Source organism: Lissotriton helveticus, chromosome 7 (genome assembly GCF_964261635.1).
Source record: "Lissotriton helveticus chromosome 7, aLisHel1.1, whole genome shotgun sequence".
Classification (NCBI taxonomy): domain Eukaryota; kingdom Metazoa; phylum Chordata; class Amphibia; order Caudata; family Salamandridae; genus Lissotriton; species Lissotriton helveticus.
The window spans coordinates 980,927,507-980,953,625 of NC_136068.1; the positions used below are offsets into that span (position 1 = coordinate 980,927,507).

At 52.0% G+C, this 26,119-nt stretch overlaps 1 protein-coding gene across 1 annotated transcript in view; it reads right to left on the reverse strand.

The window, feature by feature from the left end:
- Positions 1 to 26,119, reverse strand: part of NDST1 (N-deacetylase and N-sulfotransferase 1) — a 379,742-nt gene that overhangs the window by 235,095 nt on the left and 118,528 nt on the right. Inside the window, exon 2 of the mRNA XM_078653600.1 lies at positions 22,734 to 23,599. Coding sequence (XP_078509726.1) covers positions 22,734 to 23,243 — 510 coding nt within the window. The 5' untranslated portion in view covers positions 23,244 to 23,599. The remainder of the gene's footprint in view (positions 1 to 22,733; positions 23,600 to 26,119) is intronic.

Consider the following 26,119-nt stretch of genomic DNA (forward strand, 5'->3'; position numbering starts at 1 on the left):
TTAAACACCATACCAGATGTTCTAGTACACTTTTTTCAAGAAAAAGAGAGGGCGATGTCAAAGGCAAGATAAGGAGGGCCCATTTCCTTTAATGGCATGCAAATACATATTTTGCAAGACTTCGTGACTATCACGCTAGCAAAAAGCTGCTCTTTGGAACATGTAAAGGATTTCTTGAGCGAGAATGGGGTGACATATACACGGGGCCAATACACCTGAAGCTGCTTTTAATGGGGAATTGACCTGGAAAAGGCATGCACGATTCTGAGTCTTTCCATGAACAAACCGGAAGGCTATCTGACTAGTGACAGACTGACACAAATCCCTGCTCATCATCAGTGTCAAAAAGTCGAGAAGACAGAGCAACACCTACCCATGCCCAACGGCAATCTGAGCAAGCAGAGAGATAGTCCTGCGCAGCTGTTGCAAACCAGAAGCTCCCATTATTAAGAAAGTACCTATCTCCTGTAATGCTCTTTCTGGTAGATACTCTATCTAGCTGCAGATTCCTCATCTTTTGACTATGCGCTAGGCATATGACTGGATATGGAAACCCTTAAGCAGTACCTCTGCGTGCCGGGAAGTGGAGCAGTTTGGCTTTGCACCAATGCCTTTTGGCTCCAGAAATGATGTGCAAAGCATATATAGATGCCACTCCTGCATGCGGATGTCAGCTACTTTCTTGACTGCCCATACCACCAGACCCAGAGCCCCAAAACCAAATTGGTGTGACCAGTGTGTGGATTCCTAGACTTCGGATATTAACTGATAAAGGCCTATCGTAGAACTGGCAGGAGAGAGGGTCGGTGAGGAATCTGTGGCTTGATTGAATCTCAACCAGACAGAGCCTTACCAAAGATAAGTAACTTGTTCTTCTGCTAGAGAATTCTAGCCATAGATTCCTCAACTTCTGAGTAGATACCAAAGAAGTACCTATATGGAGGTGTGTCGGTTCATGGATTCAAACCAGAAAATTCTGCAGGACCAAGTGGGCAAAATGCCCCCGTTGCAAACCAGACTATCCAGATAATGGTGTTTCGCGAAAGGAATGGAGGGACGCCCATGTAGCCACCTGGCAGATGTCTAACACAGGTAGTCATGGGCAAAGCCGTCCTTCTTGTGGGTGCTTTTTAGCCAGTGTGTAGCAGATCTTAATGCAGAGCGTGAGCCAGCAGGAGATGGTTCTCTTCTACATAGCCTTTCTACACTCCAGAGAACCCCCACAAAGAGCTAATCGTCTACTCGTTATTCATTGGTACGATGTATGTAGAAGCCAAGCACTCTCCTGTGGTCAAAGTGATCGATTCTCTCCTTCTCCGTAGGCAGAGGATAGAACAATGGCAGAGTGATGTTTGGACTGACCTGGAGCAGTTTAACAACTTTGGGAAACAAGCATTGAAAATGCAATAGGGCTACGGGAATGGTTCTTACAGATAAGCACGAGATAGTCAGGGAGTTCACGTCCTACTATCAACAGGTCTATACTCGGAGATCCGTAATGACGGAAAGCGAATCGGCGGCTTTCCTGGAGGACATTGTCCTTCCCTCTCTCTCCGAAGACGAAAAGGAGACTCTGCAAGCACCCCTGGCCGTGGACGAGATCGTGAAGGCCATCTAGGACCTTCGCCCTGGCAAGGCCCTTGGGCCCAATGGTTTACCGGTGGAGCTCTATAAGCTCAAACCTAACAGTCTTGGTACGCACCTAAAACAGATGTTCGACGAAAGTAGGGAGCTAGGTAGCCTGCCTCGTGATCAACGGATAGCCACTATTGAAGATATCCCTAAGGCGGGGAAGCCTAAAGAGTCCTGTGCCTCCTATAGGCCAATATCACTGCTCAATGTAGAACCAAAACTCTTGGCCAAGGTTTTAGCTAATAGGATCAACCCAGTCCTCCATACCCTGGTGCACCCAGACCAATCGGGCTTTATGCCTCACCGCAACACGGCATTGAACGTACGACACCTCCATGGGGTTGTTGGGTTGCTGCCACCGGATACGCAGAGATGCATGCGGTGGTGGTGTCCTTGGACGCAGCCATGGCTTTCGACACACTAGAATGGTCATACATGAAGGCAGTACTTCGAAAGCTGGGGTTTGGCCCTAACTTAGTCAGCTGGGTACAACTCCTATATGCGGATCCAATGGCCCAAGTCGTGGTAAATAATAAACTTTCAGAGGCCTTCCACTTGGAAAAGGATAACCACCACCACCACCACATCCACCACCACCACATCCACCACAACCACATCCACCACAACCACATCCACCACAACCACATCCACCACGACCACATCCACCACCACCGCATCCACCACATCCACCACAACCACATCCACCACTACCACATCCACCACCACCACCACCACCACCACCACCACCACCACCTCCACATCCACCACATCCACCGCCACATCCACCACCACCACATCCACCACGACACCCACATCCACCACCTCATTATCCACCACCATCACATCATCCACCACCACCACATCCGACACCACCACATTCACCAGATCCACATCCACCACATCTATGTGTGTGTGTGTGTGTGTGTGTGTGTGTGTGTGTGTGTGTGTGGCTCTGTGTGTGTGTGGCTCTGTGTGTGTGTGTGTGGCTCCGTGTGTGTGTGTGTGGTTGCAAATGCAATAGGTCTCACATTTGCGAGAGATTAAGCTATTGGCATTATAAATGACAATGCCATTTATTTATCTGTTTTCAAAACAAACACATACATAAAACAATTGTCATTTACAATGCCAATAGCTCTAACTTTTGCAAAGCCGAGACCGTTGCATTGTAAATGCTTGTTTCTTTTTTGTCTTTGTAGTGAATCCATGGCTATGTTTGTTAATCGATTTTTCAACGTAATTCTTTTCACGTATCTTTTCACGTATCTTGTAAGGTTCAACTTGCTTTCTTTTTTATGTGTTTCCACCTTCTTCTCCAGCCTCATCTTTCTGGCGGAGGCGGGTGGGTTCGCTAGTGAATCCAGAAAGATCTTCAAGCTGCAAAACTACACCGACAGGTAAGAAACTATTTGTTTGCAGCGTGAATCTTTCTGGATTCACTATGCTGTGCATAGATTTTGTAGCGGTTTTCGTTACTTTTGTGGCGGTTGGGTGGAAGATGAGCGTTGGTTGTTGAATATATGTTGAAGCACCTTTTGTCCTACTTGTGCTTCTTTGTTCATTTGTACATCCACGCAATAGTGCTTAGTGAACCTGTGCACTGAAGCCCATGTTGCCGCCAGGCATATGTCCTGAATTGGGGTGTTGGCCACAAAGGCAATTGTTGCTCCTTTCTTCCTGGTGGAGTGGGCCTGTGTCCCTCCTGTTAGCTCCTGGCCAGCTTGTTTGTGGCAGAATTGTATTGTCTGTGCGATCCATCGAGCTATGGTGTTTTTAGTCACTGGTTTGCCCATGTAACTGTTTGCGAAGGATACGAAGAACTGTTTTGTTTTCCTGTGTTCCTTCGTCCTTTCAATGTAGTGCATCACAGCCCTTCTTGCGTCTAGGGTGTGGAGCGAGCTCTCAGCGCTTGTAGTGGTGTTTTGGAAGAAGCTAGGGATCTGAATACTCTGATTCATGTGGAACCTTGACACCACCTTTGGCATGAAGTGTGGGTCTGTTCTCATCACGACCCTGTCACTGTGTATCTGGATGTAGGGTTCCTGCAGTGTGAGTGCCTGCAGTTCGCTCACCCTTCGTAGCGAGGTGATTGCTACCAGAAAGGCAGTTTTCATCGTTAGCATTTGCAGTGATGCTTTGTGGATGGGTTCGAAAGGTGCTTTCATGAGCTCCGTCAGTACCACATTTAAGTTCCAGGCCGGTGGCGGCATTCTTTTTGGTGGCGCTATTCTTTTAGCCCCTTCCAAGAATCTTTTTATGACTTGGGATGTAAAGAAGCTTCTCCCCGTTTCTCCTCTTGTGTATGCCACAATCGCTGCCAGGTGCACCCTCAGCGAGGATGAGCTTAGCTTAGCATTAATTAGGTGCGTGAGGTACCTTAGCACCGTAGATTCCCAGGTCAGTTTTCTATGGAGTTTTTTTCTTGCAACACCATTGAGTAAATCTTTTCCATTTTTCCCCATAGCACTTGCGTGTGCTGGGCCTTCTTGCCTTCGCAGCACCCGCAGGGTGCTCTCTGGTAGTTTTAGGTGTGCGAACTCCAAGTCCTCAGGAGCCGGGCTGAGAGGTTGAGGCTCTCCGGCTCTGGGTGTAGAACTTCTCCGTTTTCCATGAAGAGTAGGTCTCTTCTTTTTGAGAACTTGTGGGGGGGGGGCCCTGCGCCATCTCCATTATCTGAGAGTACCAGGTCTGTCTGGCCCATTGAGGTACCACCAGGATGAGTGTCATGTTGCTCGTCATGCATTTGTTGAGGACCCTGGGGATCAGTGGTATCGGGGGAAAAGCGTAGGCAAATGTTTTTGACCAGCTTATCCATAGGGCATTCCCCTGTGATAGTGCCTCTGGTTGCCTGGATGCAAAGTATTGGCATTTTGCATTCCGGCATGTTGCAAACAGGTCTATTGTTGGTGTGCCCCATCTCCTGAATAGTCTCTCTGTTTCCTGAATATTGAGTTCCCACTCGTGGGGCGCTGAAGTCTGCCTGCTGAGCCAATCCGCTTCTACATTGTCCTTCCCTGGCAGGTGTATGGCTAGCAGGTCTATTTTTAGTGGTATAGCCATTTTCCAGATTTCCTGTGCCAAGCTTGACAGAGGGAATGATTGAGTTCCCCCCTGTTTGTTTATGTAAAACATTGTTGTGGTGTAGTCTGTTTGTATTAGCACCTTCTGGTTGTACAGGTGTTTCTGAAAAGCCTTGAGGGTTAGCAACACTGTTTTCAATTCCAGGTAATTGATGTGTCTGACTGCATCTGTAGGGTTCCACAGACCCCTCACTTTGAGCCTGTTCATGTGTGCGCCCCATCCCTCCTGGGATGCGTCTGTGGTGATGGTCACTGTTGGGTCCGGTGGTGTTAGAGGTTTCCCTACTGTTATTCTATCCTTGGTCCACCACCTTATTTCTTCCTGCACCCTGTGCGTTACAACCACTAGATCCTCCCAACTTCCTGTAGCTTGTGACCATTGCTGTTGCAGCCACTCTTGGAGTGGTATCATTTGTAGGCGTACATTGGGGACCAGGTGTATGCATGACGCCATCATCCCCAAGATCTTGCTCACAGTCCTCACTGTCAGAGCTCGCCCCTTCTGGTAGTGACGTTTCTCCCTCAGTAGGCTGAGTGTTCTCTTTTCGCTGGGTAACACCCTGCATTGGACGGTGTCGATCTGAGCTCCCAGGAAGATTTTCACTTGCTCTGGTTCCATCGAGCATTTTCCCCAGTGTATGGAGAATCCCAGGCTTGCTAGCGTTCTTGTCACCTGTTCTGCATGATCTTTGCATGTCCTGTAAGAGCTTGCCTTTACGAGCCAGTCGTCGAGGTAGGGGTACACGTGTATCCCCTTTCTTCTTAGATGTGCGGCCACTGCCGCGAGGCATTTGGTGAACACCCTTGGTGCGGACTTTAGGCCAAATGCCAAGGTCGTGAATTGGTAGTGATCCTTGTTCACTGTAAATCTTAGCATGTGCTTGTGCTGCCTGTTCATGGGGATGTGCAGGTACGCATCTTTGAGGTCTATGGTGGACAAGAAGTCCCCGGCCTTTATCTGTGGGATGACCTCTTGTAGGGACGTCATTTTGAATTTTTGAGTTTTTACGTATTTGTTTAGGAACCGTAGGTCCAGGATGGGTCTTAGACTTTCGTCCACTTTTGGCACCAGGAAGTAGTTTGAGTACACTCCCTTGTTCCGTTCTTTGAATGGAACCCGTTCGATGGCCGCTTTGAGGAGGAGTTCTTGAGCTTCCTCTTGCAGTAATCGCAGCTCTCTTCCCGAGTGCTCTCTTTTCTTTGGCTGTTTGGTGGTCTCTTTTCCAACTCTATGCAGTATCTGAACTGCATAATGTTGAGTATCCACTTGTCTGTTATTTTTCTCCACTCCTGGAGAAAAAAATCTCAATCTTCCTCCTACTGGCGTCACATGTTCCTTTGTGTCTTGTCCGTGTAGCCCTCTCCTCTTTGTTTTCCCATGCTCCTCCCCTGGAGGGTACGAGTGGGAGAGCACCATTTTCCGTGTGAAGTCACTTAGAGGGGGGTTGTTCACCGCCTCTCCTTCTCTGGCCCCGTCCATTTCCTCTTGATCGAAAGGACTGGCCCCTGCTCTGGTAGTTCCAGTTTTGCCTCTGCTGGCCCTGGTGACTTTGGTTGTCACTCTGTTGTCCCTGATGGAATGCCTGGTGTGATTGCCCTTACTGGTTTCCACCCCTGCCGTTCGGCCTCCGTGTAGGAGTGCCCCTTCTCATCCCCCTGAATTGCAGGGCCCCCATGGACCTTGCCGCCTCGTTGTCCTTCTTCAGTTGGGTGAGCTTCTCATCAACTGGGGCTCCGAACAGTGTTTCACCGATGAAGGGTGTGTTCAGGATGTTGTTCTGAACCTCAGCCTTGAAGCCTGAGATCCTGAGCCAGGCTTGCCTTCTCTCTATGATGCCTATAGCCATCAGTCTGCTGGATGTTTCTGCCCCATCCAAGGCTGTCTTCAGGCACGAGTTAGTGATGCTTTTCCCCTCTTCCACAAGGTGTGATGCCCTCTCACGGTATTGTTCCGGGAGGTGCTTGAGCAATTGGCCCATCTCATCCCAATGCTGGTATTGATGTCTATTCAGGAGGGCGTTGGAGTTCGCCATCCGCCAGTGCGTTGCGGCGTTCCTCTCTATTTTCCTGCCAGTTAGATCCATCCTCCTGCTTTCCTTGTCAGGTGGAGGTCCAGATGTTGTTGGGACGTTTGCCCTTTTTCTGGCCGTTGCAGCGATTATTGAATCTGCTGTGACGGATCCCTTGATGTAAGCTGGGTCCTGGGAGGAGAATTTGTATTTCTTCTCCGTCCTCGGCGTTACTGATCTGCATGTAGCCGGGTCCTTGAAGGCTTCCTTCCCCTGGTCTGTGATACTCTTTAGCATGGGCAAGAACTGGCTTCTTGTCTGTATGGGGAGCAATGTCTCCAGCAGGAAATCTGCTTTTGGCTTCTCCTCTTCCAGCTTAACTCCATAAGCTGCTGCCGCCTTCCTGACCACCTCATTGTATGCCCCAATGTCATCCGGTGGCGAAGGCCTCGAGGGGTATGTTTCCACAGCCTCCTCCGGGTTTTCGGCCTCGATGTCCTGCCATTCCTGGTCTTGGGCCGTCAAGGAACCTGAGCCGTAGCTTGACGGCTGCTCCCCGTAATCCCCTTACGTGTAGTAGAGGTCTTCTTCCTCTTCGTGCTCCGAGGGATCCGGAGTTTTCGGCGTCTCTTCGACGTCGAACTCCTCGTGCTCCTGTACCTCAGCGACGGCCGGTGCCGGCTTCGAGGGGATACTGTAACTTCTCATCTTTTCATCGAAGTCCTTCTTTCTCCGAAGGATGTTCTCCATTTCGGCCTCGAGCCTTCTTTTCTTTCTCTGCATCTCTGCGGCCTGCTCGTCGTCGAGCGTTTCGGCTGCTCTTTTCGGCGGCGGCGGCGAAACTTTCTTCGGCTCCTTTTCCTTCGAAGTCGAAGACCGTTTTTCGGGGGCTTGCTTCGATTACCTTTGCTTTTCGCTGGTCTTCGCCTCCGGGAGTCCTTCTCGAAGGATCCGCTGGGCTCTTATTCGGAGGATGCAGCTTCGGTCGTCGAAGTTTTCGGCACCGGTGCTCCTTTCGAGGCTCTGTGCTCTGACATTCGAGAGTCTGCCTCTGGCTTTCGAGACCCTGTGGGGGTTTTCGGGGTCGTAGACTCTCCTACCTTGTCAGGCGTTTTCTTATCTGTCTCTGCGACCGTGAAGTCATCTGGACCTTCGGCGATGTTGTCCTCGTCGTCGGTGGAGAGGCCCAGTTCATAAAGCGTCGGGGCCTGGCCCTTGCCCTGCATCGTGTGGTGAGCTGTCCTCTGTCTCTCTCGAACTCGGAGTGTCTTTGGCTTGAAGACGGAGCAGGCGTTGCAGTCTCTGCTCTCGTGGTCGATTGGCAGGCAGAGGTTGTAGACCAGGTACGGACCTTCTGCACGAACTTGTGGTGGCAGTTTTTGCAGAATTTAAAGGGTGTCTTGTACATCCCTGCTCTCAGGGGGCTCCCTGTGTGCGCATTCCTCCAAGGACGTCGAAGATCTCGAAGTTCTTTCCTTTCTTCGTCGTCTCTTCTCTGATGGTCCTCTTCTCCCGATCTTCTCAGGTCTTTACCGTTGAAGAGTTGCTGTATTTCCTCCTTTTCTCCTCCAAAACTTCTGGAGCTTCACGCGACGATCCAGACCCAACGGCGGAAAAAAGAATCTGAAGATGGCGCCCAAGGGTGGTAGCTTCCGCCGGAAGCACGCAGACGTCACCGACACCAAATGGTGGGACGTCGACGCCCACCTGGGCTACGACAAAAAAAAAAAAAGAGAGAGGAAAAAAAAGACTACGATTCCGGACCCAACCACCAGATTGCGGAATATGCACAGCATAGTGCATCCAGAAAGATTCACGCTGCAATACATGAGAATATGCTGCAGGCCTTTCCAAGGTTGCTGCACATACTACCAGGAATTGCCTTTTACAGAGCTTTCAACAACCCTCACTAGCTGCCACCTATCAACGAGCCTTCCACTGCCTTGAACAAATCCGAAACCTACCTGCAGGAAAAATACCCACTAACATTACCACACCGAGGCTGATGAACAAAAATCTCTTCCCTAGGGTTGAAGAAATCCTAAAGTGCTTGTAATATCATGGTGAGTCAACAGAGGCCATCTTTAAAGTTGCTGATTCTCTTCACTTGAAAAATAAGCATTGGCAACGTCAATAAGTCACACATTTGCTAGAGTTGTTGGCTTTGTCAATGTGGTTTAGCCATGGTGTATAGCAGCACAGCTGCTGTGCATATTGCACATAGCTGAAAGTAAGCCAAAACAAGCATTTGCAATGCAATAGGCCTCGCATTTGCAAGAGTTAGAGCTATTGCCGTAAATGACAATGTCTTTCACCTGAATGTTTTGGTTTGGAGTGTAGTGGATGTAGGAACAGAGACCCAGCTAGCAGCACTGTCTAGAGAACTTAGAATGAGGTATTACCACTGGGAACAGAGACACCGCTGCATCCCTGCCTAGAAGCCTTAGAATGGAGGAGTTCCGGATGGGACCAGAGAAGCAGCACTATGTAGAGGACTTAGAATGGGGAAATTCCTGATGAGACCAGAAAAGAAGCAATCTCTAGAGAACTTAGAATAAGGAATTACCACTGGGAACAGACACACAGCTGCATCCCTGCCTAGAAGCCTTAGAATGGACGAGTTACCGATGGGACTGATTCACAGCTCAGCATATCATATGGGAATGCAAGATTGGCCCATTAGAGGATGAGGAATGGACTGAGGCTAGACAGCCTCCCAATTTCACACATTGGGGGACTTGGTCTGTGTAATTTTGAGTGGTCTGGTTGATTCATCACTACTGGTAGGGAATAGGCTCTCTGTTGGTATACCTTTCGCCGAAATTGTGACTCCTGAGTGTTAAGTGAGAATGGAAGGGATGCATCCTAGCCAAAAGTGACACAGCAAGACATTGGAGGTCCAGCAGGGCTCCAGCATATGTGCAGGGACTGCAGGGGATTATCTGCTGTAGCGTCACAGAGAAAGTGATACATCAGGCACCGGGCTGCCTCCCACCCCTACCAAAAAACAAAATTGAGTTCCCTGGTGGGATCATGGCAACCTAAAGATTTAACGAGAAAAGTAGCCATACGGGTAGGTCAATGGACATTTTGCTATAATGACCTACCTCGACTTCCTAGTCTACAATTATATATAATATTGAGTAAGCGCTGCAAAATGTACAGCTCTTATTCTGGTGCAAACTTAATTTATTTTAAAGTGTTATACGAAACAAAAATGCCTGATCTGGAATAGATAGGAGTTGCATCTCCAGGGGATACCAGCCTGCCTGACTGCAAGTAGGCCCGTGCTCCTACACTTGGGATTAGCGAATCCGCAAACAGCACGCATTGTTTTAATGGGTATGAATGTGACCCATAAAACCTCTAGGGTTTACGGCAGAGGCAATGAGCAGAGGCTCAGAGCGGCCCGCACGACCACCCCCTTCTGAATGCCGAGGAAGCACACAAAGCTCCCAGAGCATCCATGATGCTACTGTGCCTCCTGGCATCCACACAGGCCCGCACATTGACCTGCTGTACTTCACTCCCATTTACCACCTGCCCTCAATCGGGTTATATAAGGAGTAGTCAAGTTCACGGAATAGGAGACAAACGTGAGGCCAAGTACCTAGTAATTTAGAGTCTGCATTGCTATTCCCAGTTCTGTGCGCTTCCATTTGCAACTGCACTGGTCTGGAGGAATTACCCGCCGGAATTAGTATTGCCGGAATTAGTAATTCTGGCTCCCTGCATCATGTAACTCTTAATCGACCTCATAAAGGACTAATAGGAAAAGAACAATTTATTGTCTCTGACCGTAACGGAAATTAAGTATAGAAAACTCAAAAAAAATGAAAGAAAAATAGGAAATTTAAATAGAAATGAAAGAAGCAAGAAATTAACAGAAAAAAGCACACGTTGAGGATGAAGGGAAAGTTTCATAAAGTAAGAGTTAAGGAATGAAAGCGGCCTTAAATGCCTCTCCACAATAGACCACCTCTTCCATCTACCGGATCCAGTCACGGGCTGGTTAGATTCTCTGCAGGTAAGGATTTCCAAGAAATTAGGTCTAGGTAGAACTTCGAGAACTTGCTTAAATGGACTGGGTTCTGTAATCGGTCTGACTTTTAAGCGTAAACCAGACAGTCTACAGCAAGCAATACTAAATGAGTTCAACATATGCGTTTTAGGTCGAGGGACCGTCGCACTGCGAAGCAGTGGGCGGAGTCCCGAAGATTTTATGTTTTGGAGTTAGGGGGCTTGGAACACGCCCCTCTTCTCCATTGTCTGGCTTCCTAAACGGAGGCCAGCCATTGGAGGAGAGGGGCGTCACTCGGTTAAAGCCCCGTCTTTTTCGGATTCGGGGGCGTGTTTTTGCGTTCTTTCGCCCTGTGACGTCATCAGTCACTCAACCTAAAAACACGCCCCCGAATCCTAAAATGGCCATGTGTTTCTCCGAGGCATTTCTGCCTCGCCTCGAAGAAAGATGGTGGCGCTACGATGCTTCCAGCCCTCCCTCCTCGCCGCAGGTGCTTACTTCCTGCCCCTCTGACACTTTTCGAACAATTGATCACGGAGGCAGTCTGCCTGTGTCGGGATTTCCATTGGAGGCACTCAATAGCAATGTGGATTGACGAGTACTTCATCTGCGACCAGGTGAGTGGTTGTCTTTTTGGAATGTGGCAGAAAACACTGGTATGGTTGCTGACTACCTGCGGCGGACAGTTAGGATTCCGTAGTTAAAGTTGTTTGAGCAGCCTGCCCAGTGACGTCATATCCAGGAACGTTCGACAGTTCACTTGCGGGATCGAAGCACCGCCGGGACGCATGCGCAGTTGTAAGTCAACAAGCACACACTAAGCGAAGTGCTGTGGGTAGAGAACTTCTGCCCTCTCCCGTCCCCTGGAATCTCAGACCGGGCATTGGTGCCAACTTTCACGGGGATGTTTGCAGCGAGCAGTTGGTTGTATCCAGGGTCGCTTTTTCATCGTCTGTGAACAGACTGTACAGAGACAGTGCTCATTCTCTAATGCGAGTGCAGCGGGGAGCGCTGGCTGGACGCCCGTCCCCGGGCCACAGACGGAGGAGCGCCCTTTCCTGCCGGGGTTCTGAGAGTGGCTGCCGGCCCCACCCTGCGCACTTCCTCAGGATGCTGAGCCTTCCCACGCCAGGGATCAACTCTCACGGATTCAGGCATGGAGGTGCGGCCGCTAGAAGAGAAACTCGGGAACTAGCGAGCCCCGTAACAGCATGCAGCGGCCCAGGTCAACCCGTGCCGCCACCCGTGGCAATACCGGGGAGAATGCACCCCTGCTTGAAGTGCAGGTAATCAATCCCCCATTACATCTATCCTGTCCCGTACTCCCCTTGGCTACCTCTCGCTCACCCCAACATCTTTCACGAGGCATTGCTCTCTGCAAGTCCCAACGTGTATCTCGCCTCACATTGGCTCCCCAGCTTTCTGCTCAATCTCCAACCCCAGGGATATCATCGACATGAACCCCTCATGTGACCCACATCCCTCGCCATTCGTTTGTCTTCCATTTCCATCTCCTTTCCCATCTCTTCACCACTCCCTCCCAGTTCACCTTCTCTCTTCCCTCCCATCAAACCCGCCTCTGTCGACAACACTAACCTGCCTTTATGGCCCAACTCCTTCCCACGTATCCGACTCCTGGTCCATCGCCGCCTGGCACACCTGCTTTAGCCCCCGTGAACAACCACCCCTTTGCCCTTCGGTCCCGTTCCCAGGCACACAACCTTGCAGGTGCTATAACCAGCCCGATTATGGGAAATGCACCCTTAACTCTTTTCAAAATTCTACTTCTTTCCCTTCATTTGCTCCACCTCGTTTTTCTACACTTTAGCTTCCTCTTGCCCACCTGCCCATCTTTACACCTCCTTCTCACTGATACCTGTGTCTATGATTGCCTGCTAGTTAGGCCGCCCATCTCCCAGCAGTCTCACTTGGAAGTACCAGTGTAGATTTATGCAAAGTCGGGGCCCGAGCAGAAGGGGATGGAGGACTGCCAACGAGCCGACTTCCCCTCACGGCTGAGAGAATCAGCTGAGCGAGCCTGCAGTGGTCCAGGGTCGGGCGCCCCGGCCGCCTCTGCAGTCCAAGGCACTGGCAGGGAGTCGCCCCTCTCTCTGTCCCCTTCATGCAGGGATGCGCTCTGGGTGGTAATCCTGTTTGTGTGTGTTTGCCTGTTTGTTTGCTGCTGGGGTCTGAGCTGTGTGATCTGCTGCCCGTCCCTCCTCCTCCTCCTCTTCAGATCTGGGTCCACCTGCATGAATGAAAACACTTCAGAGAAACACATTGCTGTGACCCCTGGCTGTGCTTGCTTCCCTGCCCCCTGGCCGTGCTTGCTCCTGTGTGTGGCGGCTCTGTGTGTGGCGGCTCTGTGTGTGGCGGCTCTGTGTGTGGCGGCTCTGTGTGTGGCGGCTCTGTGTGTGGCGGCTCTGTGTGTGTGTGTGTGTGGCTCTGTGTGTGTGTGTGTGTGTGTGGCTCTGTGTGTGTGTGTGTGTGTGTGTGGCTCTGTGTGTGTGTGTGTGTGGCTCTGTGTGTGTGTGTCTCTGTGTGTGTGTGTGTGTGTGGCTCTGTGTGTGTGTGTGTGTGTGTGTGTGGCTCTGTGTGTGTGTGTGTGTGTGTGTGTGGCTCTGTGTGTGTGTGTGTGTGTGTGTGGCTCTGTGTGTGTGTGTGTGTGTGTGTGGCTCTGTGTGTGTGTGTGTGTGGCTCTGTGTGTGTGTGTGTGTGGCTCTGTGTGTGTGTGTGGCTCTGTGTGTGTGTGTGTGTGTGTGTGTGTGTGGCTCTGTGTGTGTGTGTGTGTGTGTGTGTGTGGCTCTGTGTGTGTGTGTGGCTCTGTGTGTGTGTGTGGCTCTGTGTGTGTGTGTGGCTCTGTGTGTGTGTGTGTGTGGCTCTGTGGCTCTGTGTGTGTGTGTGTGTGGCTCTGTGTGTGTGTGTGTGTGGCTCTGTGTGTGGCTCTGTGTGTGTGTGTGTGTGGCTCTGTGTGTGTGTGTGTGTGGCTCTGTGTGTGTGTGGCTCTGTGTGTGTGTGGCTCTGTGTGTGTGTGGCTCTGTGTGTGTGTGTGGCTCTGTGTGTGTGTGTGTGTGTGTGTGTGTGGCTCTGTGTGTGTGTGTGGCTCTGTGTGTGTGTGGCTCTGTGTGTGTGTGTGGCTCTGTGTGTGTGTGTGGCTCTGTGTGTGTGTGGCTCTGTGGCTCTGTGTGTGTGTGTGTGTGGCTCTGTGTGTGTGTGTGTGTGGCTCTGTGTGTGTGTGTGTGTGGCTCTGTGTGTGTGTGTGTGTGGCTCTGTGTGTGTGTGGCTCTGTGTGTGTGTGTGGCTCTGTGTGTGGCTCTGTGTGTGTGTGTGGCTCTGTGTGTGTGTGTGTGGCTCTGTGTGTGTGTGTGTGTGGCTCTGTGTGTGTGTGTGTGTGGCTCTGTGTGTGTGTGTGTGGCTCTGTGTGTGTGTGTGTGGCTCTGTGTGTGTGTGTGGCTCTGTGTGTGTGTGTGTGTGTGTGTGTGTGTGGCTCTGTGTGTGTGTGTGTGTGTGTGTGTGTGGCTCTGTGTGTGTGTGTGGCTCTGTGTGTGTGTGTGGCTCTGTGTGTGTGTGTGTGGCTCTGTGTGTGTGTGTGGCTCTGTGTGTGTGTGTGTGTGGCTCTGTGTGTGTGTGTGTGTGGCTCTGTGTGTGTGTGTGTGTGGCTCTGTGTGTGTGTGGCTCTGTGTGTGTGTGTGGCTCTGTGTGTGTGTGGCTCTGTGTGTGTGTGTGGCTCTGTGTGTGTGTGTGGCTCTGTGTGTGTGTGTGTGGCTCTGTGTGTGTGTGTGTGGCTCTGTGTGTGTGTGTGTGGCTCTGTGTGTGTGTGTGTGGCTCTGTGTGTGTGTGTGTGTGTGTGTGTGTGGCTCTGTGTGTGTGTGTGTGTGTGTGTGTGGCTCTGTGTGTGTGTGTGGCTCTGTGTGTGTGTGTGGCTCTGTGTGTGTGTGTGTGTGGCTCTGTGTGTGTGTGTGTGTGGCTCTGTGTGTGTGTGTGTGTGGCTCTGTGTGTGTGTGTGTGTGGCTCTGTGTGTGTGTGGCTCTGTGTGGGGGGGGGCTCTGTGTGTGGGGGGGCTCTGTGTGTGGGGGGGGCTCTGTGTGTGGGGGGGGCTCTGTGTGTGGGGGGGGCTCTGTGTGTGGGGGGGGCTCTGTGTGTGGGGGGGGCTCTGTGTGTGGGGGGGGCTCTGTGTGTGGGGGGGGCTCTGTGTGTGGGGGGGGCTCTGTGTGTGGGGGGGGCTCTGTGTGTGGGGGGGCTCTGTGTGTGGGGGGGCTCTGTGTGTGGGGGGCTCTGTGTGTGGGGGGCTCTGTGTGTGGGGGGCTCTGTGTGTGGGGGGCTCTGTGTGTGGGGGGCTCTGTGTGTGGGGGGCTCTGTGTGTGGGGGGCTCTGTGTGTGGGGGGCTCTGTGTGTGGGGGGCTCTGTGTGTGGGGGGCTCTGTGTGTGGGGGGCTCTGTGTGTGGGGGGCTCTGTGTGTGGGGGGCTCTGTGTGTGGGGGGCTCTGTGTGTGTGCGTGTGGCTCTGTGTGTGTGCGTGTGGCTCTGTGTGTGTGCGTGTGGCTCTGTGTGTGTGTGCGTGTGGCTGTGTGTGTGTGTGCGTGTGGCTCTGTGTGTGTGCGTGTGGCTCTGTGTGTGTGCGTGTGGCTCTGTGTGTGTGCGTGTGGCTCTGTGTGTGTGCGTGTGGCTCTGTGTGTGTGCGTGTGGCTCTGTGTGTGTGGCTCTGTGTGTGTGCGTGTGGCTCTGTGTGTGTGCGTGTGGCTCTGTGTGTGTGCGTGTGGCTCTGTGTGTGTGCGTGTGGCTCTGTGTGTGTGGCTCTGTGTGTGTGTGGGGTGGGCTGTGTGGGGGGGCTGTGTGTGTGGGGGGGGCTGTGTGTGTGTGGGGGCTCTGTGTGTGTGTGGGGGGGCTCTGTGTGTGTGTGGGGGGGCTCTGTGTGTGCGTGGGGCTGTGTGTGGGGCTGTGTGTGGGGCTGTGTGTGGGGCTGTGTGTGTGTGGCTCTGTGTGTGTGGCTCTGTGTGTGTGGCTCTGTGTGTGTGTGTGGCTCTGTGTGTGTGTGTGGCTCTGTGTGTGTGTGTGGCTCTGTGTGTGTGTGTGGCTCTGTGTGTGTGGCTCTGTGTGTGTGTGGCTCTGTGTGTGTGTGGCTCTGTGTGTGTGTGTGTGGCTCTGTGTGTGTGCGTGTGGCTCTGTGTGTGTGTGCGTGTGGCTCTGTGTGTGTGTGCGTGTGGCTCTGTGTGTGTGCGTGTGGCTCTGTGTGTGTGCGCGTGTGGCTCTGTGTGTGTGCGCGTGTGGCTCTGTGTGTGTGCGCGTGTGGCTCTGTGTGTGTGCGCGTGTGGCTCTGTGTGTGTGCGCGTGTGGCTCTGTGTGTGTGCGCGTGTGGCTCTGTGTGTGTGTGCGTGTGGCTCTGTGTGCGTGTGGCTCTGTGTGCGTGTGCGTGTGGCTCTGTGTGCGTGTGGCTCTGTGTGTGGCTCTGTGTGTGCGTGTGGCTCTGTGTGTGCGTGTGGCTCTGTGTGTGCGTGTGGCTCTGTGTGTGTGCGTGTGGCTCTGTGTGTGCGTGTGGCTCTGTGTGTGCGTGTGGCTCTGTGTGTGTGCGTGTGGCTCTGTGTGTGTGCGTGTGGCTCTGTGTGTGTGTGCGTGTGGCTGTGTGTGTGTGTGCGTGTGGCTCTGTGTGTGTGCGTGTGGCTCTGTGTGTGTGCGTGTGGCTCTGTGTGTGTGCGTGTGGCTCTGTGTGTGTGCGTGTGGCTCTGTGTGTGTGCGTGTGGCTCTGTGTGTGTGGCTCTGTGTGTGTGCGTGTGGCTCTGTGTGTGTGCGTGTGGCTCTGTGTGTGTGCGTGTGGCTCTGTGTGTGTGCGTGTGGCTCTGTGTGTGTGGCTCTGTGTGTGTGTGGGGTGGGCTGTGTGGGGGGGCTGTGTGTGTGGGGGGGGCTGTGTGTGTGTGGGGGCTCTGTGTGTGTGTGGGGGGGCTCTGTGTGTGTGTGGGGGGGCTCTGTGTGTGCGTGGGGCTGTGTGTGGGGCTGTGTGTGGGGCTGTGTGTGGGGCTGTGTGTGTGTGGCTCTGTGTGTGTGGCTCTGTGTGTGTGGCTCTGTGTGTGTGTGTGGCTCTGTGTGTGTGTGTGGCTCTGTGTGTGTGTGTGGCTCTGTGTGTGTGTGTGGCTCTGTGTGTGTGGCTCTGTGTGTGTGTGGCTCTGTGTGTGTGTGGCTCTGTGTGTGTGTGTGTGGCTCTGTGTGTGTGCGTGTGGCTCTGTGTGTGTGTGCGTGTGGCTCTGTGTGTGTGTGCGTGTGGCTCTGTGTGTGTGCGTGTGGCTCTGTGTGTGTGCGCGTGTGGCTCTGTGTGTGTGCGCGTGTGGCTCTGTGTGTGTGCGCGTGTGGCTCTGTGTGTGTGCGCGTGTGGCTCTGTGTGTGTGCGCGTGTGGCTCTGTGTGTGTGCGCGTGTGGCTCTGTGTGTGTGTGCGTGTGGCTCTGTGTGCGTGTGGCTCTGTGTGCGTGTGCGTGTGGCTCTGTGTGCGTGTGGCTCTGTGTGTGGCTCTGTGTGTGCGTGTGGCTCTGTGTGTGCGTGTGGCTCTGTGTGTGCGTGTGGCTCTGTGTGTGTGCGTGTGGCTCTGTGTGTGCGTGTGGCTCTGTGTGTGCGTGTGGCTCTGTGTGTGTGCGTGTGGCTCTGTGTGTGTGCGTGTGGCTCTGTGTGTGTGCGTGTGGCTCTGTGTGTGTGCGTGTGGCTCTGTGTGTGTGCGTGTGGCTCTGTGTGTGTGCGTGTGGCTCTGTGTGTGTGCGTGTGGCTCTGTGTGTGTGTGTGTGTGTGGCTCTGTGTGTGTGTGTGTGTGTGTGTGTGTGTGTGTGTGTGTGTGTGTGTGGCTCTGTGTGTGTGTGTGTGTGGCTCTGTGTGTGTGTGTGTGGCTCTGTGTGTGTGTGTGGCTCTGTGTGTGTGTGTGGCTCTGTGTGTGTGTGTGTGTGTGTGGCTCTGTGTGTGTGTGTGGCTCTGTGTGTGTGTGTGGCTCTGTGTGTGTGCGTGTGGCTCTGTGTGTGCGTGTGGCTCTGTGTGTGTGCGTGTGGCTCTGTGTGTGTGTGTGTGGCTCTGTGTGTGTGTGTGTGGCTCTGTGTGTGTGTGTGTGGCTCTGTGTGTGTGTGTGGCTCTGTGTGTGTGTGTGTGTGGCTCTGTGTGTGTGTGTGTGTGTGTGGCTCTGTGTGTGTGTGTGTGGCTCTGTGTGTGTGTGGCTCTGTGTGTGTGTGTGGCTCTGTGTGTGTGTGTGGCTCTGTGTGTGTGTGTGTGTGGCTCTGTGTGTGTGTGTGGCTCTGTGTGTGTGTGGCTCTGTGTGTGTGTGGCTCTGTGTGTGTGTGGCTCTGTGTGTGTGTGTGGCTCTGTGTGTGTGTGTGGCTCTGTGTGTGTGTGGCTCTGTGTGTGTGTGTGTGGCTCTGTGTGTGTGTGTGTGGCTCTGTGTGTGTGTGTGTGTGGCTCTGTGTGTGTGTGTGGCTCTGTGTGTGGGGGGCTCTGTGTGTGTGGGGCTCTGTGTGTGGGGGGGGCTCTGTGTGTGGGGGGGGGCTCTGTGTGTGGGGGGGGCTCTGTGTGTGGGGGGGGCTCTGTGTGTGGGGGGCTCTGTGTGGGGGGGGGCTCTGTGTGTGGGGGGGGCTCTGTGTGTGGGGGGGGGCTCTGTGTGTGGGGGGGGCTCTGTGTGTGGGGGGGGCTCTGTGTGTGGGGGGCTCTGTGTGTGGGGGGCTCTGTGTGTGGGGGGCTCTGTGTGTGGGGGGCTCTGTGTGTGGGGGGCTGTGTGTGGGGGGCTGTGTGTGGGGGGCTCTGTGTGTGGGGGGCTCTGTGTGTGGGGGGCTCTGTGTGTGTGTGGCTCTGTGTGTGTGTGGCTCTGTGTGTGTGTGCGTGTGGCTCTGTGTGTGTGTGCGTGTGGCTCTGTGTGTGTGTGCGTGTGGCTCTGTGTGTGTGCGTGTGGCTCTGTGTGTGTGCGTGTGGCTCTGTGTGTGTGCGTGTGGCTCTGTGTGTGTGCGTGTGGCTCTGTGTGTGTGGCTCTGTGTGTGTGCGTGTGGCTCTGTGTGTGTGCGTGTGGCTCTGTGTGTGTGCGTGTGGCTCTGTGTGTGTGCGTGTGGCTCTGTGTGTGTGCGTGTGGCTCTGTGTGTGTGGCTCTGTGTGTGTGTGGGGTGGGCTGTGTGGGGGGGCTGTGTGTGTGGGGGGGGCTGTGTGTGTGTGGGGGCTCTGTGTGTGTGTGGGGGGGCTCTGTGTGTGCGTGGGGCTGTGTGTGGGGCTGTGTGTGTGTGGCTCTGTGTGTGTGGCTCTGTGTGTGTGTGGCTCTGTGTGTGTGTGTGTGGCTCTGTGTGTGTGTGTGGCTCTGTGTGTGTGTGTGGCTCTGTGTGTGTGTGTGGCTCTGTGTGTGTGTGTGGCTCTGTGTGTGTGTGTGTGTGTGTGTGGCTCTGTGTGTGTGTGTGTGTGTGTGTGTGGCTCTGTGTGTGTGTGTGGCTCTGTGTGTGTGTGTGTGGCTCTGTGTGTGTGTGTGTGGCTCTGTGTGTGTGTGGCTCTGTGTGTGTGTGTGTGTGGCTCTGTGTGTGTGTGTGTGGCTCTGTGTGTGTGTGCGTGTGGCTCTGTGTGTGTGCGTGTGGCTCTGTGTGTGTGCGTGTGGCTCTGTGTGTGTGCGTGTGGCTCTGTGTGTGTGCGCGTGTGGCTCTGTGTGTGTGCGCGTGTGGCTCTGTGTGTGTGCGCGTGTGGCTCTGTGTGTGTGCGCGTGTGGCTCTGTGTGTGTGTGCGTGTGGCTGCGTGTGCGTGTGGCTCTGTGTGCGTGTGTGGCTCTGTGTGTGTGTGTGGCTCTGTGTGTGTGTGTGGCTCTGTGTGTGTGTGTGGCTCTGTGTGTGCGTGTGGCTCTGTGTGTGTGCGTGTGGCTCTGTGTGTGTGCGTGTGGCTCTGTGTGTGCGTGTGGCTCTGTGTGTGTGCGTGTGGCTCTGTGTGTGTGCGTGTGGCTCTGTGTGTGTGCGTGTGGCTCTGTGTGTGTGCGTGTGGCTCTGTGTGTGTGCGTGGCTCCGTGTGTGTGTGGGGGGGCTTTGTGGGGGGGGCTGTGTGTGGGGGGGGCTCTGTGTGGGGGGGGCTCTGTGTGTGGGGGGGGGCTCTGTGTGTGTGGGGGGGGGCTCTGTGTGTGTGGGGGGGGGCTCTGTGTGTGTGGGGGGGGCTCTGTGTGTGTGGGGGGGGCTCTGTGTGTGTGGGGGGGGCTCTGTGTGTGTGTGGGGCTCGGTGTGTGGGGGGGCTCTGTGTGTGGGGGGGCTCGGTGTGTGTGGGGGGCTCGGTGTGTGTGGGGGGCTCAGTGTGTGGGGGGGGCTCAGTGTGTGGGGGGGGCTCAGTGTGTGGGGGGGGCTCAGTGTGTGGGGGGGGCTCAGTGTGTGGGGGGGGCTCAGTGTGTGGGGGGGGCTCTGTGTGTGGAGGGGGGCTCTGTGTGTGGAGGGGGGCTCTGTGTGTGGGGGGGGCTCTGTGTGTGTGGGGGGGCTCTGTGTGTGGGGGGGCTCTGTGTGTGGGGGGGCTCTGTGTGTGGGGGGGCTCTGTGTGTGGGGGGGCTCTGTGTGTGGGGGGGCTCTGTGTGTGGGGGGGGCTCTGTGTGTGGGGGGGGCTCTGTGTGTGGGGGGGGCTCTGTGTGTGGGGGGGGCTCTGTGTGTGGGGGGGCTCTGTGTGTGTGTGTGGTGCTCTGTGTGTGTGTGTGTGTGTGGTGCTCTGTGTGTGTGTGTGTGTGTGGTGCTCTGTGTGTGTGTGTGGTGCTCTGTGTGTGTGTGTGGTGCTCTGTGTGTGGGGCTCTGTGTGGGTGGCTCTGTGTGGGTGTAAATGCAATAGGTCATGCATTTGTGAGCGATTAACCCATTGGCATTGTAAATAACAATGCTATTTATTTAAGATTAAAAAAAAAAAAATGTCATGAGCAATGCCAATAGCTCTACCTTTAATAATGCCGAGACCATTGCATTGTAAATGCTTGTTTAATTATTTTATAAAGAAACCGGACGGGATATTGCAGACAAAGAAAATCAAATACGCCCAAATCAGAGGGAAAGGTATCTACCACAAGAGTACTCGAAAGGTCAAAACGGGTCACAAATTGGATTTCAGGCAAGAAAGGAGTACATTTTAAGTGGTAAATGAAAACAGACGAGGCTGTAGGAAGATGCTACCTCTAAGAGGAATAGTGCCTTGCTCCGTGCTGCTTTCGTGCTGCTTTTAGCCACGAGGCTCCGATCTGTTTCAGCAAGTCTGCCAATTTGGTGTTATGTAATTTACCTGTCACTATCCTGACAAAAACAGGTTGCCTGCGATGTCTGGGTTCCAGTAAGGCTTGCAAGTCAAGTCCATGGCTGTTTGGGGGAGAGCAGCGGCCTACATCTCCCCGGAAGAGTTACTTAGGGCCATGGGTGGCCAATAGCTCGTTCCAACAATGTCTCCAACATATAGGACCTTTACAGTCTTTACATTTTTTGTTTAATTCAGCGTATTCTTTCACTTTCATTGAACTGGTCTAAAAAACACAAAGCAGCATCAACAGATCACGTCGGACGCATTTACAACAGTCATGAAGCGACTACCTGTTCTGGTACAATATTTTCTTCCAGAGCTTCATTTGTAAAATAATGTGCGCCAGTGCTTGAGGTTTCCCCAGAAGCCCTTGGTCTGTGTTATTGAAGGTCGGTATGCAGCATACCAAGGCTGCATAGTCTTATTGCTCCTCAGGCCTCTTAAATCCAACAACAGACACTCGCCACCTATGCATCACACTCTTGCAGGTCTTTTTCATCCCTGCTGCCTCCTTTTGACACAGTTTTTCCGTCTTTCTCTACCTCCTTTTTTTTTTACCCTTTTACGTTTTAGTCTTTCTTGCTGGATCAAAGCTTGCTGAGGAAACATAAGTGCCGTTCTCAAAAATGAGTACTGGTGGGCCCCACCTGCAGCCACCAGCATCAATCAAGCACTGCTTTTAACCTACCACTATGTAGTTGGACTCTTATCTAATCAAGCTCAAAATGCTACGCCTGATGACTTCTACACTATAGTCCTTACAGTGCATTCAAGTTTAATCTTGTCACAGGCCAAGGATATTTATTCTGCAGCTCGCTTACATTGGCGGACATACTACTGCAGCGGACCTGCCTTGCTTGTGTAAGCTCTTCGCCTCTAGAACCTATTCAGGTAACGCCACCTCCAACTGTGCAATCCTGACACCTTATTTCTCTTTCTACATGTCTGGCAGTGGGAGTTTACTGCGCAGTATTTAGTTCCTGAATGACTGTCCCTTTGAGAAATAGTCAGACAAATGAAGACAGAAACATAAAATCGATTACATATTACAGTTCTTATTCAAAGACCCCAATTAGCGTTAGTACTATTATACAAAGATCGAAAGTTCTGTCTAGTCATTAGATGAAAAGTTGTGCATTTTCCGTAAAGAATAGGTACCATCTTTACATTTAAATGTGGCAATGAGAAGCTGGCTTTGAGTTCTCCAGTTCACTTTTTAGATACCACAAAACAGCACAGCAACAGTAGTACAGCCAGAAAGGGAAGAGAGGAGGGTAGCAGGGTGAGGGACCAAAGGAGTGATACATGGGTACAAGTGATGAAACCGCATGAGGTGTTATTGGTCTGGTTTGGCGTTCATCGGTTCTTTTTCAGAATAGCACGGCGATGTGAGTTAGCAATAAGGTGCATTAGAAGAGTTGTGATTGAGGTCCCTAGGACAGAACTGGGTCACTTAGGTCGTCAGAACAGGCATGCACTTGCACAATTTGTATGGTCCCACTGTTAAAATGGCAGGTAGCACCACCATTATTTTAACTAACAATGCAACTCTTCCTCTTCCAATTGTAATGTATCGGAAAATAGCAAGGAGAGTGAAAGAGTGACTGGCAAGAGTTAATTTTCAATGTGTTAGGTAAATTAAAGTTCTTGAACACCAGTGCTTGTTTCTGTGAAAGACTTTGGGAAGAAAATGGAAGAACTGTGTGTTAAATTGAATAAACACTCAATAAGCCGTCCATATTAAATACATGTTCTGCTCACCTTGAAGAATCCAATAATTCCTACACCATACTCCACACAGTACTTGTCCAACAACTCACGGTTCCAGGCATCAAGGTTGACATACTTAAGGATGTTCTCGTAGATGATGAGAGCAAAGCGACCGCGGTCTTTGTCCGTGAGGGTGGGCATGTCACCCTTACCAGGGGCGATCTCAGTCCGGTACTTGAAGCGACTGGATTCAAGAATGGCAACAATTTCTTGCCCCAGTTGGGAATAGAGGCTCTCCACAAAGATGAGGACGAGGGGGTCTGTCCGGGATGTATCCACTACCTTCAAGGCTTTCAGGGGAAGCAATCGGGATGGGGTGATCTTGGGTTCATCACAGTCGGGTGCTTGTGCATCCCTGGAGGGTTCAAGTGCCCTGTTCCACCCATACAGGTAATATGCAGAGACAAAGACACTGAGGACACAGAAGGCAAAGAGAAGCAGCAGCACCAACTGAGGACTCACTTGTCTGTAATATCTGCGGACCCTCAAAAGCACAGTCATCGTTGCTTAGTGTAAAATAGCCTCTACTCCCTTTACGCTTCTCCTCTTGCCTTCACAACCAAGGATCCCAGGATCTTTGCGCGCGCAGCAAAGATGGTCTCTTCTCCCACGCTCTGAAGTGGTCCCGTTCAAGTCACCATGGCAATTCCATTCACCGTCCTATGCAGGGGTAAAAAGACCATGACGCTTGCTTTGAAGAACTCGACCACCAGTGCAGGTTTGTCAAGGTGCCCTTCAGGATGGTACACAAGTCAGAGCACATCCAGGAAGATAATCTGTGCGTTATAGGGTGGTCATGCATCCTCGCTGCTCAGCATTCTCTGTGTCTGGGTTAAAGGTCCAATTGATTTTGTTAACTGTGGTTAGGAGAGAAAAAAAAGAAACCAATTGAGAAATCTGCTTACAGTGTATTTTAAATAGGCGCAGCCTACTGATTCATTATTTCAAGCTAAGCAAGGCGAAACACTTCAGGTAATTTAATACATTTTCAATATTCTAGAAACGTTTACTCTCAGTCTCAGAGGAAAAATTGAGCTTTGATTCAAAAGGCGGTTGATGGCTTTAACTTTAATTATAGTCTAATCGAAACAGATGTCAACAAGATATATGTTTTGCATGTTGCCAGCGTTAAAGTCTCAAATGATTCAAGTGTCTTCACAGCCAGCAACAAGATTACCTTAAGCCACCTAATCCCGACCACTCCATCATACAATTCTAATGGCACCCACACCAGCAAACTCAAACCTACCATCGGCCTCAGCTGCAACTGAAACATAACAGGTGCAGACTGGACCCACACCCTCAGATCCAGCCAGACTATCCTCAAAGGCGACTTACAGAACAAACTATCCACCTTCGACAAACTATCCACCTTCAACAATTGGCTATCAGACTGCGCCAACACCATGGCTTTACGAAGAAGATCAGACATTCAAGAAAGTGCACCCTAAACTGGTATGATGGGAGAATTAGTCTGCCTGACTTAAAGAAATACTACTGGGGTCTCAGCTTGCGGTGATCAACCATGGGATGTATGGGCAACCGGATGACCCCGGCTAAGCCATGGACAGATGGCTTCTCCCAGGGGCAGAGGGGCTATACTAGAGCGCTGTACGCTAAACACCGTAGATACCCACAGACTGGACTTACAGCACATGCCGTACAAGTATAGCATACCGTCACCAAACACTTGCAAAGGGAGAATAAACTCACGCTTGCCGCACCACTGTGGAGCTCGGAGAAACTGGGTAACCTTTGGAAATCTAAGGGGTTTGATAAATGGGACCTTATAGGGATCTCCCGAATCAAAGACATCTGAGGTGAAAGGAAAGGTATTACCGTTCCCGACACTACAAGCACAATATAAATTATCAGACACTGAGCGTTACCGATACTTTCAAATCCACCATGCACTGCTCACGCATGTGCCCAGTGGCACGTCACTCCCGGAAGGCCCCCCCGGAGGATAGAGTCCTCGAGGACATCTTCCAGAAAAGACCATATCCCTCATATATAGGAAGTTGATTAACAACATGGAAGACCAGTTATTGGCCCTCAGAGGACTGGAGACGGTCTAGAACTTGATGATGAAGACTGTCAAGAAGCGATCTCCTCCCTACGAGTGGTTGCAATCCCAGCCAGGTTGAGATTAATGCAGCTTAAGATACTGCATAGGGTCTATGTAACGGGTCCGGGCCTGGTTCGCATGGGACGGGCGGAAAGTGGAGAGTGCAGACGGGGGTGTGGGGAACTAGCAATGTTTATACATATATTGTGGAACTGTCAGCAGATAGAGAGGTACTGGACAGACATTCATCGCATACTGCGATCAGTATTGGGTGTGGACATGCAGCCGAAAGCTCGAAGATGCATATTGAATGTCTGGGAGCCCACAGATCTCAATACATACACCACGTAATGGGCCACTTTTGCATACATGATCGCGAAACCTAACATCTCACAGTTGTGGGGGGCCAGTCACCGCCCCAATTGGGGAAGTGGAAGGAAGATTTAGATTGGTGCATGTTCAGAGAGAAGTCAGTGTTTGTGGCGAGGGGATGCCCTGGAAAATGGATTAAGGTATGGGGAGCGTGGAACAGATATAGAGGCGATATCTGTCTCCCGCCAAGCCGTCAGGTGGACACAGACACTCTTGATACCCCTTAAACTGACTATTGTATTACTTGTGATTTATTTTGTAGAACGTACATGGTCTCTGTAATGGACGTTACGTAACAGCCTGCTTGTAACTAATGTGTTTTGATTTGGTTGAATTGTTTAATAAAAAAGAAACATAAAAAAAAAAGAAAATGCACTCAAGCATGCTGGTACACTTGAGACCTAAGAGACTTCAAGCACAATTGCAAAATAGAAAGAAGATGGAGAACCATCCAAGACATTACCTCCAGAGACAACGACCAATCCGCACTCGGAAGGTACCATGCACAGACCAAAGAAGCCAGAAAAGTGAAGCTTGACTCAGACTCAAATCCTGTTCGTACTCTGACAAAGAACTTTTCTACATGGTCAAAGTATTCAGCAACCCAACAGCAGCCACCAACACCATCATCATCATCCCCTCTGCAATGACCTTTCTGGCTTTTTCCATAACGAAATACTCAAGATCGACACCAAATTCACACAGCAACCCACTGTAGAGGTCATCGTTACGCAACCCGCCACCTCCACCCACCTCCAGTAGCGGCTGCTACCAGGCTTGGGTGGTGAGGCGGGGAAGGTGGGGGAATGAAAAAGATTAATCTTTTTGCTTCTTCCTATTTGGAGTCCAGCAGCAGGAAGCATCCCAGCTCCCTTGACCAATCAATGCTGCAATGCAGTGTTGTGATTGGTCTGAGGGCCATAGTTCAGTGCTCAGA